An 18107-nucleotide genomic window follows, 5' to 3' on the forward strand; every position below is an offset into this window, starting at 1 on the left:
ATATATATATATATATATATTTGTCCGATGTACTATTGAATTGGGCCCCAAAATGGATGGCGTTTTGGGTCAGAATATGTGTATTGTAATATCCCTAAACTATATATATATATATTGAGAAATCTTGCAGGTGATCCTCATCGATGGCCTGGATGCATTCCAAGACTCAAATGCCGTGGAAAACTGCTTCGTGTCGTCGCTGGCCGCGGCGGTGCGCAACCTGCCGCCGTGGGTGCGCTGGGTCCTCACCAGTCGCGAAGATCCGTCCGTGATGCAAAAGTTGCAGGGGTACGCCGTTCCCAACCTATTTTTCACGGATTTGTGGAGTTTTCGAGCTACTATATGTGCTTTTATGTTTGAACTGACGTTGCATATCTAATACAATATGGTGTATGTAGGCTGGTGCCCCAAGTAGCACTAGACAAGTGTGGCCACCAAACCAGGGACGACATGTTAAAGTACCTTCAATTGGCTTTGGTTCAGTTCGTTGCCAATGTACGACTAGGACATCATCCTCGTCATGCATGCTGATCTTGAACGATTTAGGCCGACAAGGACGTTCCTGCCGCCACGCTGCGGTTTATCGTCGAGCGCTCCGAAGGTTGGACCTACTACAAGTAATACTACTGCTGATAAATCGTAATTTGATACGTAGGGTTGTTCCTGTACGCCAGTCATATTGTGAATGCGTTGAGCCAGAAACGGCTGACGCTCGACAAGCTCGAGAGCTTCCCCGTGGGCATGGGCGGGTACCTCCGTCAGTACTTTGAAGATCAATTCACTGCGCTCCATTACGAGGTATCAATAATAGTAATATTATATATATATAAATATTCTTATATTATTTGGACAAGTATAATGGCATAGCCTTGAGTAGACAAGCGTTCGGCCGTTGTTGGAGGTGTTGTGTGCCGCCTTTGAGCCGCTGCATATGTCGACATTGCACAATATCATGAAGTGGGACGTACGTAAATATTCCTCTCACTCTATATATATATATATATATTAAAATATACATTCTATTTGGGTAAATATTCATATATATATATATGTTAAAATACACATAATAAAATATACATTCTATTTGGGCTGGTAGTCGTATGCTCACAGGGACTTTCTCGGGTCGTTCAAGTCGCTTTTGTACGTGTCGGACGAGAACGAGCTCAAGCCGTTCCACACGTCCGTGTTCGAGTGGCTCGAAGATGCGCATGCGGCTGGCCGGTTCTTTGTCTGCGCAGCGTACGAACATGGCCGACTTTTGATTGGATGGGTGACGAACTTGCTTAGAAACGGCCACGAACGCATTGGTCTGTGGGCGTGGAACCAGTACGACACCGTCTTGCGCGCTACCACCGACATCTCCAACATCAAGTGTGCAATCTACCGTCTATAGAATATATACTGTAGAATATGCGATAGATTCATGAGTGCATGGATGGTCCTTGTAGCTTTGAGTTGGAACCGAACGAGTCGAACGCGGACTTGTTTGACGAGTTGCGCGCACCGATTTACATTATTCGGCATGCCCTCAACCATTTGCATGTATGTGTTTACGATCATCCCATTGACACAAATTGGATGATTGAAAAAGGGGATGAAAGTACTGTACTATTACTTTACAGTTGGAGCTAACTAGTATACGTACGTATAGCTGGCCAAGACGGAACGGAGCATCGAGTGCATGCAAAAGTTCTCGTCGGATGAGAACTTTCAGCTCGCGCGACGGCTGGCTCGGCTGCGCGACAGCGGCCTGGAGAGGTATTGTCGACTTTAACCCAAAATTTGGACAGATTTAGTATAAATCTATGGATCGATATTCTTTGAAGTTGTTTGGAATCACACTAATTTAAGTCACACTAATTGGATGTTGGTCTGATTGACTCTATTCTTCTGCATATTTGGTTGTGTCGATTATTATGTCAGTCTCCATGCCGCGCCAGTTTAGAATAAACACAAGACTATTTATTGTGCTTTCGAGTGAAATTTCGTGTTGTGGTGTTGGAATTTAAATCGATTTGATTGGCTACTTCAGATGAGCTCAAAATAACTAGCCAATCAAAACCTTTTCAATGAAATTCAACCAATCAGATCGATTGTGGATCGGTTTCGTCGGCGCGATTCGATTGCACCCCCTCCCCAACTTTGTATCAAATCGACAATACTACTTTATATGACAACTCGACTGTAAATCAAATGGGTAGCTTCTTTCACGGGGATATCGACCGCGCTGTGGCGCACACGCTGTTGGCCACGGTACAGTACTATGAAACAAACATATCCAAGAAATCTCAAACGAGATACTCACAAGTGTCTTGTACCTATATATATATATTTAGGAAGGGACCCAAGGCGCGTTTTTGATTCGATACAGCGCCAAGCAGAAATGCTACTGCGCGTCGTTCATTGACAAAGTCGTGGACGGACTGCCCCTGATCAAGCACAACATCATTTACCACTTGGACTCGGTGGGATATATACATGCGTTGTTAAGATAGTAGTTCCCAATCAACTAAACTAGTAACGTTATGATGCATGTAGGGGGCGTATTGTGCGGTGCAGCCAAAAGAAGTCCAAAAGGCCACGCCCATCTACCCCGACCTGGTCAGCTTCGTCGAAGCGTACCAGCGAAAAGGCATCTTGATCACGGCTGTGCCCCGCGACAAGGGCGCGTCCTTGCAAGTGGCGGTTGCCAAGTCGGAATAATATTCAATGCATTTGCACTTGTTATTGACTCATAACGTTTCCACATGGTACGTTAGTGAACGCAGCCACAGACACCCAAGTAACTACCGTTCAACTATTACTAGTATTAATAGTATCAATCTTGGTACTGTAATTACTACAGTACTAGTGCAGTAACGCGCTATGAATACTTGAAGTACTACCCGCTACGTATTATAATCCATCTACATACAGTACTGTACTAGTAGTACTACGTAGGGGAGTTAATAGTACTGTACGTTACTAGTACGTACTTCGAAGTAGGTACAATTGAAAGATTGTCAATCTTTCAAAAGGCAAAAACGGAAAATGACAGTCCGTCTGGTCTGTTTATGCGAAGTCAACACATCAGGAGCCGTATCTGCTTGCACTGTGCCCGTTGTCCTTTAGCACAGTACCAGGAGCAGTAGCATCTGCATATATTCATTCCCGTCCAAGCATGCCGATGTACATACATGTCCATTCCTGGCTGAAGCTTGGACAAATTTCATTTTTCTTCAAATCTGGGACTGGATTCAACACCGGCTCCACCAACCAAACCAAAAATTCGAACCATACGGATAACTATCCGGATACGTGCCTATGTCGCCATCATGCAGACACTATTGCATTCGACAAACACACAACCATGGAAGCCCCTGCCCCTGCCGCTCAAACCGACGCCCGTGCGTGCCACACCTGCGGCGAGACCGGCCACTTGCGCCGCGACTGCCCCTTGAACGCCGGTGAGAACGCCACAAACGCCAGCGGTGCTGCGTGCTTCGCGTGCGGCAAGACCGGTCACATCAAGCGTGACTGCCCCAGCTCGTCCACCCGCGCGTGCCACAACTGCGGCAGCGCTGCCCACTTCCGCCGCGACTGCCCCGAAGAACAACGTCCTCGTGCGTGCCACAACTGCGGTGAAACCGGCCACGTCCGTCGCGACTGCTCCAAGGACGGCCAAGAGAGCCGCAAGTGCCACAACTGCGGCGGTTCCGGCCATTTGCGCCGAGACTGCCCGGAAGAAAACGACGCGACCACCGACAAGTGCTACCATTGCAACCAAACTGGTCACTGGGCCCGCAACTGCCCCACCAAGAACTAAGCCGTGCACGGACGTTGCATGTCATGGGGACTGGAGAGGAGAGAGGATGGAATGTGTATTTACTTAGTTTTTGCAGTGAGATGACACTTGTAGTCGGGTAGTTCATTAGCTTAGTGAGATGGGTTCCTGGTGCTTTTTATCAGCTTGTGCGTGGAAGTTGTTCTGCGTGCAGGTGCAATGTGCATGCAGGTGATGATAGCTGGAGCGTAATTTGAATATGAGTTCGTTCCTTCGTCAATACATCGAGTTGTGCCTGAAGTTATTACCAAGCTACATAAGTTCGACCTTTCACCAGCGCTGACCATCAGACCAGGCACACCTTGTAGAATTAATTAGGCAAGTGAGTACGTACGTACACAGCCAACGACGGAGTACGGGAAACAGGTGGATTAATGTTACGCAGCACTCGAATTACTGTCACTGGGCAGCGTCTGGAGTCTTGATGAGCGAACGCCTGGCCATATAGGTGTCTGAGTAGGCATGATCGTTCCAGATTAATGTTGTTGTTGTCGTTCCTTTTCAAGCACCGCTTCCCATGCTGCGCGATCCTTGAGCCGCTTGTCACGCGCGTCCAGCAAATGATCCCAGTCGTCTCGCAAGATCAGCTTCTTCTGGTTTCCCTTGGCATACCAACGGTTGACGAAGCCAATGCCCGCGCCCGTCAGGGTAAACGCCAGCGTGATCACTGCAAGGCCCGGCACTACTTGGTACGGCATCCTTCCAAACCACGAATAGTCAGCTCGATAATGGACCTGCGCCACAACTTTCTATCCCACTTGTATTAAAATACATTCGGAGAATGTATGAGGAGTCCAATTTATTTTTAATATCGTTCATTGTGTTATATTTCCAAACATCGAAAGCCAATAGCCAAAATAGGATAGGACTTGAATATATGACTTTTTGTAACACGTTATAATTAACCACTTGTTACAATTTGACATGCAGACCTTATTGTGAAGGTTTATGCTGTTATCCTGCAAACTTTAGAATCACATCCAGCGGCTATATACTCCACCGTCAGTCACGCTCCCGAACCAACGCTAGTCCTCTCGCATTGAGCTCTTGTTCCCATCTAAGTGCACCGTGTGAGTGCAGTCGAGACTCCCGTCAAACGTACGCGATGTAGCAGTTGGTGTAGTATGCCTTGATGCGCTCGGATCGAATCGCAAGCAGTTCGCGGTTGGCCATTTCGATCTCTTCAGTGATTCTACACGGAAGCAGCAAGGTCATTACTGTAATCTCCACCAGATGTGTAGCTGCACAGCCAGGGGACTCACTGCTTGTCCACTCGCTGGCGCGTGTATGTGACGCCCCGTTTCCCCTGCTTGTCCTCCCATACGGCCCTGCCCTTGATGTGGTTGGATACCTTGGTGTTCCTCATCGCCGTGGAGAGCTGTTCTTCCCGCGCAATAAACACTTCGACATTCCGTCCAAGCTTCTTCTTCCCGAAGGGCTCCGAGTCCTTCTTCGTGTGCCCCGCTGGTCGCATCGACGACATGTCGCCTTGGCGCTGGCAATATTTTGCGCTTGAAACCCGAAACCGATGTGAGAATGATATAAATTTATAGAGGTGCGACCTTTCGCGAGCGAGGCAATCTAAATTTGCTGTGGGGGAGCGCAGATACACCGAGCAGGATGCAGCGGCTGAATCTTCAGCAGCCTCAAGATGACATCGAGCACGAGTCCAAGGTAGATGAAGCGCGAAGACTCCAAGAAGAAGAGATTGAGATCACTTTTGAACTACCAGATCAATCCGAAGCACGGCAAAAGGTAAGGGAGTGTAGTAACACAGCCAACAACGACTAACCGCCAAATACGATAGTTCAAGAAGGGGTTGACAGTCGTGGTGCTGAAGAGCTACTTAGAGGCAGAATTTGACTTGCACATGCCCTCCATCGTAGGTTCCTTGACGACGTTCCATGAGGTGAATGGCGGCTCATTTCATGTGTAGAAACTCGTGTACAACGACACTGTTTTGCTCGACCCGTATTCGCTGACAGATTACCCCGACTTTGAGCACAAAGACTATGCTAGGATTGTAGTGCAGCATGCTCGAAAATAGCCGCAAAACGTAATGATGAAGTAGTTAAAATGCCCTTGTTCTGACTACTGTACAAGTTTACAGTAAATTAAGGGATAGTATGTAAATTAAGGGAGATAGTATGAAAAGAAAATTAAATAGTGTAAGGATGACACTATTTCTTGTTGTTGCATTTTTTGAGCTTGCACATCGATATGTTTCGGACGGCGAGTGGCGTGCGGCGAGGTCTGCGCCCGCTGCTGTCGACACCCCGCTGCTCGTACGCTGTTGACAGTTTCCCGAGATCCCAGCTACCTCATCTGGCCAAGAAGTTCAATAAGCCAGAGTCCTTGCTGGAGCCGTTTATCGTTGCGTTGGAGGACAATTGGTACACCAGTGCCAGCGACATTGTGGCCCTCACATCCACCGATGCCAGCACGTTGAACATCCCGTTGCGCGCGATTCAGTTTCTGCAAGAGCAAGCCGTCGCTTCGACTTCTTTCTCGACCAACAGCAATACCCCGCTTGATACCAGCAGCACCTTCGAAGTTGAGCCCGCAACCAGTGCCTTAGATGAAGCATTGGCCGCTGCCCTTAGCGACTCGACGACTACCCCTCGAAAGCCGCAGGTCCATACACCGTACGACGAAGTGCGCATTGGAAAGAAGAAAATGACCACGTATGGGTTGACGGAAGGAAGCATCAGCCCCAAGCTGGACCAACAGCTTCAGAACTACTTGGCGCACATGACCACCGCGACGCTGGGCCAGCAAGAACCACCCATTCGAATGGTGAGTGGTCATGAACGACATTCTGATTCGGTATTTGTGTGCATTTCACCCAATTTTGGACTTTGCCGTCAATTTGCCAACATCGTTTAACCAAAGCTTGTTCCTACTATTTGATACTAGTAGTACAGTGTTTAGTCTATCTATCAGGACTGCGAATCCATACTACTTTGGATTGGTAGAAATTCGACAGAACGTGGTTTGATTGGCTTAGGTGGTTCTTTCAATCATTCTCTTAGTCGCCAGTTTCGAATCGATTTGACAATAGCAAACCTGACAAACAGTTCATTTTCGTAGGCCACGGCGATCGTGTATATCCGGTTGACGAAATTAGCGCTCGGATATGCCAAAGAATTCGGAAACGTTAATTTGGTACTGTATAGTACATGTCGTCACTTTTGAAGTTTGGTTTTGGCTAGGAGGAGGGAGACGACATCACGCTCGATGTGTTGATTCCGACGTCCGAAGCAAAGTCAGCCCAGTTAGTCTTCCAGTACATCCAATGGCTGCGTTTGACTCGTAAGGCATCGCCCAACTACTGCGCCAACATGATCCGAGCTATGCTGAAATTGGCCAAGTACCTTCACGGACAGCACTCATCGCTGGATCCTACCTACGGGGACAAGGCCTTTGATGATATCCCCGTCATTCGCGAGCTTAGAAAGATGCACAAGACCACGTCGCTTCAATCTGCCCAATCACTGCGCAGCGTGGACGAAGAAAAGGTTAAAACAGATGCAAAATTCTGTATTTTTCGTGATGATTTTGATATCAAATATCGTTAGAAATGGCTGGCGTGGCCCGACTTTTTGGCCGTCGTGGAAGCGTTAAAGTTGGAATGCGGGGAAACCACGTCCAATGGAAAGGCTCGAACTCGGTCCTCTTTAACTCTGTATTTTTATATATCAGTTTTGACTCTCAATATTATCGAGTAGGTATGCCATTGCCGCGAGTTATCAAAAGTGTGTCATGTTGGGCATCTTTTCTGGAATTCCCGACCGCCAGCGGACGCTTCGTGAGATTGAAATCGGTCGGACTTTGCATCAGAATGCGGCGGGGCAATGGACTATCACGCACGGACCTGACGACTACAAGACGGGCAAAGCTTATGGCGAGCGGCCGCCCCTTGTACGTGTACTATAGTATTACTATTTTGATCAACGGTTCACTCTTGACATACTAACAACTACATTGGCGTTTGACCCAAAAATTTTGGACTTTGGTGCGGACTATCGATCGATTCTTGTTTGTATTGATTGTTTGTATGTAAAGAAATGTCCTGTGGTGATGATGATGCCACCACCAATCACACTAATTAAAGTCATACACGAATTCGATGTTGAGGATGGTTTCGTGCAATCTGATTGGCGCAATTCTTTTGCCGATTCTTCGATTCCTTTGGTTGTGTGTCGATGACGTACATATGTCGCTCCAGTTGACCGAAGAAACACACCAATATATATTGTCCTTGTCGCTGAAATTTGGACTTTTGGCGGGGAATTCGAGAATCGACTGGAGTCATAGTTTAATCTTATTCAATGTATAGTATACACATTTGGAGATGAACATACATTTTGACTATACTAATCGATGATTGGTTGCAATTTCTCGTTCGTGAAGTTTGATTGGGCATTCTCAAATAACCTTTGTCAAATTCATTCGATTGTCCAATTAGAACGGATGTGACGCTATAGGCGTATGTAGGTGATACCAGACCACATCGTGCCGTACTTGACAGCGTTCCTGTCGACGTGGCGCCAAGAGTTGAAGCCGACAAATAACCACGCGATCTTGTTTTGCAATACCAAGGGCGAGCCCGCGACCGCGGATTTTATCTATCGGACGTTTACGAGGGCGATTTATCGGGTACTTTGTGCTTGGTTTATGCAAATGTCACTTCCTTGTATAATATATATAATATTCGAGGTGTAAACTAATCCTGACGTTATTGTATGTTTCTTCCTAACGTAAAATGTCAATTTATGACAAACAACTTTCATTTGATTTCAAAACATGGGCATATCTCCGTCCTGCTTGATCATTTTCGAATTCTAAATAGTCCTAAAGGTAGAGAATTCCCTGGTGAACAACCACCCATAATTAAGTTCTTATGCTCTTGGACAAGGCTTGGAGTCCTTGGAAACCGTTATAGACTCGGAACCTCTATAATTTTGAGTGCCAATTGAAGTCGTATATTTTAACCTTCCTTTTTGTATGTAATTGTGAATAGAAATTCAGAGGTTCACTGTATGATTGGTGCATATTCAAATAACGATCTATGATTGGTGCATTTTCGTACGACCTAAATTGGCACTTTCCGTTAGCTCACTGGAAAAAAGACCAACCCACATTTGTTGCGGGACAGCATCGTCACGTACTTGCGCGGTCAAAGCTCGGCCACGGAAAAAGATTTGGAAGCGCTGGCCATTTACATGGGGCACAGGTATGCTGTGTACCATTTGCATCAAAAACGATAATTCCGTCGCTTTGTGTAGTTTGAACATGCAAAAGAGCTCGTACGACCGACGGACCAAATCACAAAAAGTAGCACCCGCCGTCGAACTGATTCAGTCCATCAAGCCCTCGGCCAAGTTGGACTGGTGAACTACACCGATACAGTAGTACTACTAGTACTAGAATTAGTATGAATATTGTGAAAATATAAATAATAATACTGCCTGGTACTATTAATAACGTACTACTTTGGTCTGCAATGATAGCTTGGTTTGACTTCGCATTGGCGGGATTGTTTGAAAATGTGCAAATTCAGTACTTCGAAGTATATGTGATTGGTAGGTTGTTTAGCGCGAGTTTTCTGCTTTGATTGGCTGTTTTGTAGGGAGCATTTGGCTCGCATAACATAGTAGTTTTAGGGGCCTTTTGGGATGATACCAAGGTCATACAAACTGTAATATAAATATCAAATACTGCGAATTTTGTAGTGTCCAATCCAATGGTAGATAGAGCATGATTTCAGCATTCTATCGCACTGAACCATTCCAAATTTGGACCAGAAACACAAAAGTTATGGACAAACGGCATGCTGTCAGCAGCCGAAAAGCTCCTCCTGGTAAAAGCGCACACATACTTCACCCAGAAGAAGGCGGAGAACACACCAGGGCGTAAAGGAAGGATCCGTTTCAGAGTGCCTTGGCATCGGCAGTGCAACTATTTCGCGCATCGTGGCCAACTGGAACCAGTTCCATGATCCAACGTTCCCACCAACGTCAGACAAACGTGGACACAGACCCCGGTCCGTGGCGCACCACTTCACCACCGAAATACGCGAGATCATCAAACAAGCCAACGATACTTGCACTCCAGTGTCAGCTACCACAATCTGCGATGACCTCAAACGGACGTACAACGTGGACGTTGCCGTACGAACCATGCGACGAGTACTCGGGCGAATGGGGTTCAAGCACCAGAAAGGCAAAACAAGGTTCTACCTGGCCGAGACGGAAGCTAATGTGGCCTTCAGAGCAAAGTACCTGCGGAAAAAGATCAACAATCGCGTGCAAGAAAGTGGTGCGGACGCGATGCCGGCGCTCCCAGAAGTATTTTTGGAGAGTCCTACTGCAATCTGAATCACTCCACCGGCAAGACATGGGTGGACGAAAGCCGATTACGCAAAACGAAGAGTGGAAAGGGTCCCCGTGTGTGCATTGTTGGTGCTGGCATCGTGAAACTTGAAGGGGACAAGCTGGTCGGACGTATGGTTGAATCGTCGCTGAAGATGTGGCCATCACAACGTAGGGCCAAGCGCAAGAACCGGAACATTTCCAATGACGACGACGACGACTACCATGGTAACTTTAATGCTGAGCTCTTGGAGATGTGGTTTGCCAACCTGTGTTCAACGCTGCGGGATACCTACGGACCAACTAACATTCACATGGATGGAGCAAGATACCATAAGCGAAACACGACAGCGTCACCAACATCAGTCAACAAGAAGGTGGATATTCAAGCGTGGCTTACCATCGAGGGTATTGAATTTGGCCAAGAGTTGACAAAAGCCGAACTTCTAGAGCTGGTCAAGGCGCGACGACGGCCGCCAATCTACGCAGCTCAGGTCATTGCGACGAATTGTGGACATACATTGTACTACACGCCCCCGTACCATCCCGAATTGCAGCCGATTAAACTTATTTGGGGTGCTGTCAAGAACAAGATCGCGCGACGGCCATCAAAAACCGTTGCTGAGCTGATCACGCGCCTGCATGCACACTTCAACGAGTTGGATGACGAGTTGTGGGTATCTGCCTATCGTAAGGTTCAAGGATTCGAAGACGCGTACCTTGAAACAGTGAATGAAACACCCTTGGTCGAGGACGATGTTGTGTCGAACGATGGAGATGATCCTGATGTGAGTGAGCTTCTTGATGAGTTTGACGATAATGTTGAATATTAATTATCCAATAAAAACAACGTGTTCATGGGATATTTAGCCAATCAATTATCCGGAATCAGATATTTAGTATGTACTAGCACCTACTAAGTACAAAATGGGTGTTGTTTTTCATTGCCACTTTTACCGTTCAAGTTTAGAAGGTGATGATGACACTGCGCACGCTTCCTTCGAATGTAAAACTTTTCAAGTGTAATCTGAAGAAATATTATTTGAAAGAAGCGTAGAAATTGCCTAAGAAATACAGGAGTTACAGTGTCATTTCTGATGCATCATCCCAAAAGGCCCCTACAATAGTATTAATACTAATAATACAATTGAATAATAATACTACTTGAAGTATTATACTACCTGTATCCAAGGATGATTGATTGCGACTGATACATTTATTGTATTTTCAGATTCAAAAATCTACATCGCATACTGAAAGCAAGATAGATATTAATAATGCTGCCGAATTTTCTGTCGCAATCATCCTTCAACAGTGTTTTAGTAATACTATAGTGGAATTACACGTAGTACTACTATTAATACTACTATAACAGTAGTAGGTAAGATTTTCATCCGGTTAATCGAAACTTCATACTCTACCAAACGACAGATATCATATGAGCATGGAGAGTGCGCTGAATGGCGCGCCGTTGAAGGGACTGGTGGATGCGACGGAAAGAACTCCGTTGGTCGGAAAGGCTCAAGCGATCAGCTCATCATTGAGCCCTTCAAGCTACAAGTCATGCTCCTCACCAGCTGCAAGCTACCAGGCCCTCGTGGGCTCACCCTACCTCGACGCTCAACAGCCTGAAAATTCACCGTCGCCCCCTGAAGGCGAGTGCATTCTCTATCTTGATGACGGCCTTGAATTGTCGAAATCGCCGTCCCAGTTGACGACTGTCCAAAGTCTCTTCTTCGACTCATGTCTCGCGGGGGATGCGTTCCAAGCTCAGCGCTTGGTCGAATCGGTCGCGGGCGACGACGAATTGCGGTCGCTCGTCACGGTGGTCCATCCAAAGTACCACATGACAGTGTTGATGGCGACAGCGTTTTACGACCAACCGCTTGTGATGCGCTATCTCCTGGATTTGAAACTGTGTCGACAAGCCGTCAACGCGCAAGCCGGCGTCGAGCGGCACAATGCGACTGCATTGATGCTCGTGCAGTCCGTGACATGTGGGCTGATGCTGCTACAAGCTGGCGCGTTCGTCCATTCCCAAAACTCGACCGGTAGACACACCCATACAGTATCCGCTCGGTCGGTTGATCTGAACAAATTGGACGTGTAGGCATGACGCCATTGCATTACGCTGCCAGCGCCGGCCACGCCGGTCTCGTGAGTTTGTTGTTGACAAGAGGTGCAGACCCGAACGCCGTCGACCACCGCGGCGCCACCGCGCTCCACTGGGCAGTGTACGAGGGGTTCCAGTACACGGCGATGCTGCTCGTGGGGCAAGGCACGGACATGTCGGTGCAGGACACCCAGGGCCAGACGGCGCTCATGATTGCAGCCGCATTAAACGATGCGTTCTTGGTCAAGCAGCTGGTCCTGGAAGGCGCGCCGCTCAAGGCCATGGACCGGAAGGGCCGCACGGCGCTGGTCATTGCTACCCAAGCGTCGAATCGCGAGTGTATTCACGCGCTGACGTCGGGATCGAGTGACAGGTGGGGGTGGTCGTTTCTAGTATTACTAGCACATCATCTGTCGACTTGTGTGGTGTAGATGGATCGCGACGATGTCCCGAAAGGGCGCGACGGTCGTGTTCTTCTGGATCGCTTTGGTCTCGACCACTGTGCTGTCGCTCCTGTTTGCTGTTCCGTGCATGGCGTCTTTTCCAGTCGGATTGGCTGGTGTGGTGCTGGCTCTGGGGGGGGTCACCTGCGTTTCGTACGTGTATGTGTGGCTGGCCGACCCCGGGTTAGTACTCTTATCACGAGATTGCTATATAGTAGTACTAGTAGCATTGACTCGAAGCCGTCTGTAGCTTCGTGGCCCAGACAACGTCCCAGCCCGTGTACGAGCTACTAGCCGCCGACTCGGTGCCGTGTCCGAGCTGTGCGACGCTCAAACCGATTCGATCCAAACATTGCGCCACATGCAAACGCTGTGTCCATCGCTTCGACCACCACTGCCCGTACGTTCCTAGTACTAGTACTACTAGTTGTAGCCCTGACTGGGTTGTGTGTTGTTGTAGGTGGATCAATAACTGCGTGGGCCAGCACAACCATCGGGGGTTTGTCGTGTTCCTGGCGTCGTTGTCGAGCCTGTGCCTGCTACTGGCGCTGATTTCGCTGCTGGTTTTGACTGGCGTTGTCCCTCTGGTAAGATGTATTGTGTCGCCAGCCCTCCATAACAACTCAAAACGATGCTCAACATGATGGCGGTAGGTGCCGGCGGACTCGACGGCAGCCATCTGGGAAGCGCATTTGCCCCATTTTCTCTACTCGATACGACCGAGTCAGGCGGGATACACGCTGCACCTGATACACGTGTACATTTTGGTCGTGGGGGTGGCATTCGGGGGCCCAACCCTCGTCTTGCTTGGGTATATATATATATTAAATCGTCTGATTTGGAGTCTCATCGTGGACGTAGGTTGCAAGCGCGCAACATTGCAGTGAACCTCACGACCAATGAAATGTTCAACAAGGCCAAGTACTCGTACTTGAAGGACATGGACGACGAGTTTTACAACCCGTTTGACAAGGGCGTGGGGGCGAATTGCCTTGCGTTTTGGCTGCGTCGCAACTAATAATAATATATCTACATGACTAGCATGTCGTCTGTATTTTGACGAAGTTTGAAAAATGTGACAACGTGCCAGAACAGTACTAGTAGTAGTAGTAGTAGTAGTACTAGTAGCAGGCTGGAGACAGTGAATCGTAGGAACGACTACTAACTACACTTGCAAACGAGCCAAAGCCAATACTTGGGGGTTTCGCCAATCCTTGGCCAACTGCTCCAAGTGCTCGTCAAAGTCTACGACTTGGAGGGTGGCGTCGGCGATGGACGCCAGCTGCGATCTCTTTTCCAGCGACGACACGAGCAACTTGCCGTCATCATCCTCGTACACGAGGCGGTTGTCGACACGCACCCATCCCCGCTTGATGTCCTTGAGCCACAGATTGGCGCTTGCAAGGGCTTGGTTGTCCAATACCAACACACACGAGCGAGTGGCGTTCGCTTCCACGGTACTTGCAATCCGCGCGTGCACTGGACCCAGCGAGCTATCGTCAACACGAGAGTTCGCCACGTACAGACCGACAATCTTGAGTTTGAGCTTTGCAGCTTCGACTTCGATGGAGGTGGACGCAAATTCGAAGAGTGGCGCCGTCGGCGACTGATGGCACACAGGGAACGCTTTCAGAACCTCGATGGTATTTCCGGAATCCCTTCCAACGAGAAGGCCGGTCACACTGAATTGGGGGTACTGGGCGGCATGCAAGCCCATTACAAGCTGGGCTTCTTCACTCACGCGATAAGATGACATTGCTGCCTGTTGTGACCACCTCAAATGAAGTGAAAACTTTTGACATGTGCATTCTAATATTTGTCCAATGAGATATCGCAGAGTGCAGAAATATTGCTCTATTGTTACCAATCATAATGTGAGTTCGGTTCGAAATTTCCGATGAATTTCGTTCACAGCCAATTTAATAATCGATCTAACATTACCACTTATGTATGCTTCCTGATACACAGTAATACACGATTTAAATTGTTTGTATAATGGCATTTCTACGGATGTGTAGGCCCAAGACAGCATGACTGTCATATTTGAAAACAGCAAACGTGTATTGTGTCGACACTCTAGATACCGGTAGAGTCCGCGACATTCATTTAAAACATTTCGTTTTTTACGGATAACTTCGCCAAAAACGCTCGGATTAAGCTCAAATTAGCACCAAAATATCGGCCTTGATTGGCCCGATCTAATGGCGCCACTAAAAGGATGAAATTTGACTGAGTAATCACGGGAAAACTGATTTTGGGGTGCGACAGTCACTTATGAACACAACATTGAACTCGTCAAAAATGTACCAAGATTCAATTGTTAGACAACATAAAGAACGCTAGTACTTCGTTTTTCCACCTTGGACCAGATGGGTTCCAATACTATTGGCACGACCTACGGCGCGAGAAGGACACGTACTTTACGCGGAACTCTGGTGGTGCCAGTGTCATGGTGTGGGATGGATTTTCCGGCCGCGGTTGCACCCAGTTGGCATTCTTGGAAGGCCGCCAGAACGCCTACCAAGACACACTCGACAACTATCTCTTTCCGTTTGGGCACCAGCACTATGGCCCTTCGTTCATCTTCATGCAAGATGGCGCAAGCATTCACACGGCTGCAAGCACCAAGGCTTTTCTAGCGGGGCAGTCGGTGATACTTTTCAACCACCCAGCCCTTTCACCCAACCTCAATCGCATCGAAAACGTTTGGGGGTGGTTGGCGCGCAAGGTCTACCTCAATGGAAAGCAGTACCAAAGCGTTTCCGAGCTTCAAAGCGCGATTTCTGCTGTCTGGGACTCTATTGACCACCGATACTTGAAAAAGTTGATTAACAAGTCCATGTCAAAGCGATGTGTGCAAGTGGTTGCTGCCAAAGGTGGAAAAACGAAGTACTAGCGTTCTTTATGTTGTCTAACAATTGAATCTTGGTACATTTTTGACGAGTTCAATGTTGTGTTCATAAGTGACTGTCGCACCCCAAAATCAGTTTTCCCGTGATTACTCAGTCAAATTTCATCCTTTTAGTGGCGCCATTAGATCGGGCCAATCAAGGCCGATATTTTGGTGCTAATTTGAGCTTAATCCGAGCGTTTTTGGCGAAGTTATCCGTAAAAAACGAAATGTTTTAAATGAATGTCGTGGACTGTACTAACACGGTATCGATCTGGGAATTGGTCATTTCGACCGATTTTTCAGTGAAACTGGTTGATGAACACACGCCACATACTACCATATAAGTACTTAAGACTTACGGGACAGCATTTAATATTAATACCAACCTTGGATACTATGGTTAATATAATATAATTGTTGAATCAAAGCGTGGATGACATGTGGATGACATGGGATGAAATTGGATAAGTTGTGGGATGAAGCCTAAAGTAGCCTTACGTTGGCCCCGAGCGCCCGGGAGGCCGTCTGCGCAAGCGCGGCCGTACGAGAGCGCGGATCTAAGCCTCTCACTTCACCGAATGATCTATCTTTTCTTCTTGTCGGGCAGCGGCAGGTAGGCCGTAGGCCGTGCCGCTCCCGGACGAGGCCTGTATGCAATGACATAGCATTATCCTAATTTACTCTCATCTATACTAATTAGGATATGACCTAATATTAATGTTGGATGACGTTTGGATGACACATGATACTTTCACGGATATTTGAAATCCATATACATAATTACTACTGTAGTATGTACTTCGAAGTAATACTGTAATGTTAGTGGTGGGACACTTCAAATATCTTAAAGTTTGTATTGAACCTTGAGAACAAATAACACTTCACGTAAATATAATGACGATTTGTTTTTAACGTTATTATGACAAGGGTTGTGTTTGGGGAATTCAACGTCCACTCACTGTCAAATGATCGACAGCATGATCGTAGGTAAGTGGATCACACTTGACATTGAATAGAGTCAAGGCTTTATGGACGCATCCTTTCGCATGTGAGGAAGCTTGTAACCATTCGTACCCTTACTTTCAAGTGACATCTCCATTACCTTTTGCAAGGTAATGAAGGTTTTAGAAAGTGTATAAAAAGGCGGCTCCCCACAAAATGAGCTTTCTACGCATCAATAAGTTCCTCGACTGTCCGAGAACACTTTTGACTTTGTAGGCTTTAAATAGAATTGAAGTACCCTAAGTCTAAGATATTAAAATCTGGGCTATTTGGTGGCTGGTTTGCTGTTTCAATACCCACGACGCCATGCTGAGCAACTGGGCTATTTGGTGGCTGGTTTGCTGTTTCAATACCTACGACGCCATGCTGAGCAACTGTGTCAGTGGTAACACAATTGTAAGGCTCGCGTTGTCTTGTTGCAGATATATCGTGCGCGCCTGGTCACGCCGTGGGAACTTCCTCTTGATGGCAGGCACGACATTGTGCAGGATCATGTTGCGGTACATGTCACTTGTCACTGCCTGAGGAATGGTCTCAACGGATCCTTTTGGTCGGTTCTAGCTGCTACGCTTCGCGGGGACTTTCGGAACGAACGGCCCGATTTTGCCGTCGAAAATGCACTTCTTTTGGTGGTCATAACGAGGCCTTGCAACCGCGGACAAAAACATGACCTTGGTTATATATAGTTTGGACTTGACTTGGCTGGTTGAAATCCCTTCGTCGGCTTAGACATATAACTTTCTCTTGACCTTCGTCAAAAAGGTCCACTTTTCGTCGACATACACGTACGAGTGCATGTCGACAAAACTGTGGCTTCCTTGTAGTGGAGAGGGCAGGAAGCAGCAGGAGACACGTGTGTGGATGGAGGAAGAACTGAAAAAATATTAGTTCGGACGGGAGAGAAAAACAGCCAATCAGACTACACTATGATTGGCCACGACATCTGTGATGTTTCGTGACAAATGTCTGCGCTATCTTCTACCCGAGGAAAAGCCTCTAAAAGGCACAAAAACCTCCTACACAGCTAGCAGAATGCTGCTACCTGACTGACAGGACAGTGGGGATGTTCTCTAACAGAACAGAGAGTTCTGACTGCCTCTCAACAGCGCCACGCACTGTCAACCGTAATCAGGTACCCAGAGTGCAGCAAGAGGCTGGCGGTTAAGCTCAGTGAGCGTAACCACCACTGGTTGCACCGTCGTCTGTCCGGGACTCAACTCGTGTGACATCTCTTTCAGCAGGTCCCTACCAATTGGCCCTTATCGAAAGACATGCCGTGGAAGGGGCGGATAGATCGAATAACCACCGGGATGCCGTCACCCCCCGTTGTCGATGCTTCAGGGCTTTTTGTCAGATTTTGAAAGTAAGTGATTTTGTCAGAATCAAACCCCGTGAGGCCGTGTTTTTTGCTGTTTCACGGATTGTGAAGTACACTTGACCGTCGAAAGAGCCCACTGAG

The 18107-nt window shown here is 47.5% G+C and overlaps 7 protein-coding genes across 9 annotated transcripts in view; 5 read left to right on the forward strand and 2 right to left on the reverse strand.

Moving 5' to 3' along the window:
• The window catches only part of H257_11773, a gene marked incomplete at its 5' end in the record, with an annotated part of 7532 nt that extends 4794 nt beyond the window's left edge, over positions 1 to 2738 (forward strand). For both annotated transcript variants that reach the window (XM_009838796.1, XM_009838797.1), the window contains 12 exons: positions 131 to 288; positions 399 to 495; positions 547 to 601; positions 656 to 798; positions 878 to 964; positions 1097 to 1239; positions 1288 to 1371; positions 1449 to 1542; positions 1652 to 1758; positions 2202 to 2253; positions 2337 to 2465; positions 2539 to 2738. In XM_009838796.1, the coding sequence (XP_009837098.1) occupies positions 131 to 288; positions 399 to 495; positions 547 to 601; positions 656 to 798; positions 878 to 964; positions 1097 to 1239; positions 1288 to 1371; positions 1449 to 1542; positions 1652 to 1758; positions 2202 to 2253; positions 2337 to 2465; positions 2539 to 2703 (1314 nt within the window). In that variant the 3' untranslated portion in view covers positions 2704 to 2738. The remainder of the gene's footprint in view (positions 1 to 130; positions 289 to 398; positions 496 to 546; positions 602 to 655; positions 799 to 877; positions 965 to 1096; positions 1240 to 1287; positions 1372 to 1448; positions 1543 to 1651; positions 1759 to 2201; positions 2254 to 2336; positions 2466 to 2538) is intronic.
• A 590-nt stretch (positions 2739 to 3328) lies between these two features.
• H257_11774 (hypothetical protein) lies at positions 3329 to 4047 on the forward strand. Its single transcript, XM_009838798.1, has one exon. The coding sequence runs from the start codon at positions 3350 to 3352 to the stop codon at positions 3803 to 3805; it is 456 nt and encodes a 151-aa protein (XP_009837100.1). The 5' UTR covers positions 3329 to 3349; the 3' UTR covers positions 3806 to 4047.
• Positions 4048 to 4299: 252 nt separating this feature from the next.
• H257_11775 (hypothetical protein) lies at positions 4300 to 5306 on the reverse strand (the record flags this gene model as incomplete). The annotated part of the gene is made up of 3 exons (XM_009838799.1): positions 4300 to 4522; positions 4926 to 5015; positions 5086 to 5306. The coding sequence occupies 3 exons, from the start codon at positions 5304 to 5306 to the stop codon at positions 4300 to 4302; spliced, it is 534 nt and encodes a 177-aa protein (XP_009837101.1).
• H257_11776 lies at positions 5023 to 5961 on the forward strand. Of its 2 annotated transcripts, XM_009838800.1 has the most exons (3): positions 5023 to 5578; positions 5631 to 5705; positions 5760 to 5961. In XM_009838800.1, the coding sequence occupies exons 1-3, from the start codon at positions 5444 to 5446 to the stop codon at positions 5868 to 5870; spliced, it is 321 nt and encodes a 106-aa protein (XP_009837102.1). In that variant the 5' UTR covers positions 5023 to 5443; the 3' UTR covers positions 5871 to 5961. The 2 variants fall into 2 exon arrangements, with proteins under 2 accessions (XP_009837102.1, XP_009837103.1); XM_009838801.1 differs by having other exon boundaries at positions 5631 to 5961.
• A 3695-nt stretch (positions 5962 to 9656) lies between these two features.
• Positions 9657 to 11030, forward strand: H257_11777 (hypothetical protein; the record flags this gene model as incomplete). The annotated part of the gene is made up of 3 exons (XM_009838802.1): positions 9657 to 9686; positions 9745 to 10173; positions 10221 to 11030. 3 exons carry the CDS (start codon positions 9657 to 9659, stop codon positions 11028 to 11030), a joined length of 1269 nt encoding a protein of 422 aa, XP_009837104.1.
• Positions 11031 to 11618: 588 nt separating this feature from the next.
• On the forward strand, positions 11619 to 13813 carry H257_11778 (hypothetical protein). Its single transcript, XM_009838803.1, has 7 exons — positions 11619 to 12248; positions 12308 to 12683; positions 12742 to 12936; positions 13004 to 13153; positions 13214 to 13340; positions 13407 to 13564; positions 13615 to 13813. The coding sequence occupies exons 1-7, from the start codon at positions 11636 to 11638 to the stop codon at positions 13769 to 13771; spliced, it is 1776 nt and encodes a 591-aa protein (XP_009837105.1). The 5' UTR covers positions 11619 to 11635; the 3' UTR covers positions 13772 to 13813.
• On the reverse strand, positions 13795 to 14535 carry H257_11779 (hypothetical protein). Its single transcript, XM_009838804.1, has one exon. It carries the CDS (start codon positions 14507 to 14509, stop codon positions 13919 to 13921), a length of 591 nt encoding a protein of 196 aa, XP_009837106.1. The 5' UTR covers positions 14510 to 14535; the 3' UTR covers positions 13795 to 13918.
• Positions 14536 to 18107: the final 3572 nt, after the last annotated feature.

The sequence above is a fragment of the Aphanomyces astaci genome, assembly GCF_000520075.1.
Source record: "Aphanomyces astaci strain APO3 unplaced genomic scaffold supercont1.35, whole genome shotgun sequence".
NCBI lineage: Eukaryota > Oomycota > Saprolegniomycetes > Saprolegniales > Verrucalvaceae > Aphanomyces > Aphanomyces astaci.